The sequence below is a fragment of the Anarrhichthys ocellatus genome, unplaced genomic scaffold, assembly GCF_004355925.1.
Source record: "Anarrhichthys ocellatus isolate YVR2014 unplaced genomic scaffold, GSC_Weel_1.0 scaffold8, whole genome shotgun sequence".
Taxonomy (NCBI): domain Eukaryota; kingdom Metazoa; phylum Chordata; class Actinopteri; order Perciformes; family Anarhichadidae; genus Anarrhichthys; species Anarrhichthys ocellatus.
In genome coordinates, this window is record NW_022280038.1 from 10752310 (window position 1) to 10753433 (window position 1124).

General features: G+C 52.0%; 1 protein-coding gene across 1 annotated transcript in view; it reads left to right on the forward strand.

The window, feature by feature from the left end:
- samd4a (sterile alpha motif domain containing 4A) overlaps positions 1-754 on the forward strand; it is a 61803-nt gene extending 61049 nt beyond the window's left edge. The window contains exon 11 of the mRNA XM_031848777.1: positions 594-754. Within this exon, the coding sequence (XP_031704637.1) occupies positions 594-754 (161 nt within the window). The remainder of the gene's footprint in view (positions 1-593) is intronic.
- The last annotated feature ends 370 nt before the right edge of the window (positions 755-1124 follow it).

The following is a 1124-nucleotide window of genomic DNA, read 5'->3' on the forward strand; positions in this document are numbered from 1 at the left end:
CTACACAGTGATTGACAGGTCTCTACCACGGCGTTGTCCGGTCTGGGGGTCGTCTGTGTTTTCATCCTACGACTTTATCACCCTAAAAACGTCTTCTTCAGTGTTTAGTTGTACTTAGCTCCACCTTCTCGTGTCACTCATGGTTCTAAAAAAACAAACCAAGATGGCGACGGACAAAATGTCAAACTCAAGACTTCAAAACGTAACTGGTGACGCCACGACGTCCACCATTCTCTGGTTTTGAGCCTCCTCACAAACACTAACCTTTCTCTCCTCTGCTGCTCCTCTCCAGACGGTGCCGACCGCACATCCACCATATGAACCGAGGACCTGAGTGAGAGCGGTCGGACGGCGCTGGTTCACGAGACTCTCTCTCCATGAGTCACCTGGAAGTCCCCCCCATCCCCCACCCCCACCCCGAGAAACACGAGAGAGAGAGAGAGAGAGAGAGAGAGAATGAGAGAGAGAGAGAGAGAGAGACGACCGTCAAAAACGGCCAACGCAGGAGATCCCATCGGCACCGTCCACCCGAGTCGGGAAAAAGAACACACTTCTTGCTCCGCCAGCATTGAACCGTGTGTGAACGGGTCCAGCAGAAGGGAGGTGCTGGCCTGTGGATCAGGGCCCTCTGGTCCCCCCCACCCACCCCCCGCACATGGACCACAGCTTTGTGGAGTCCTTCAGACCCATAACAGTACCTCAGACCCCAAAACAAGACGAGCGGAGCCAGGAGGATGTTTTCACAGAGGACTGAGCGCCCGGCAAGGATCCTCGTACAGCTCAGAAAGGCCTCTTGCCAAGCAAAAAAAAAAGTCATGTATTTGTATTGTATGTATTTATTGTTTACATAATGATGCTACTTTCAAAAGGGTACAGAAACATGTTTGAATTTCGGGTATGAGTCGTGTCATATTCTGTAAAGTCTTGGCCGCCCACCAGCTTTACATCCCACGAGTAGCCAGTTTACAACCAACGTGCTAATACTTTATTTTAGCAGCCAGCAGCAAAAGACATGCTGGCCTGGAGAGAGGAGGAAGAGGAGGAAGAGGAGGAAGAGGAGGAGGAGGAGGAGGCGGCGGTAGAGCAGATGTGTGAGGAGGGGCTGAGGAGGAAGAGGTTGAGAA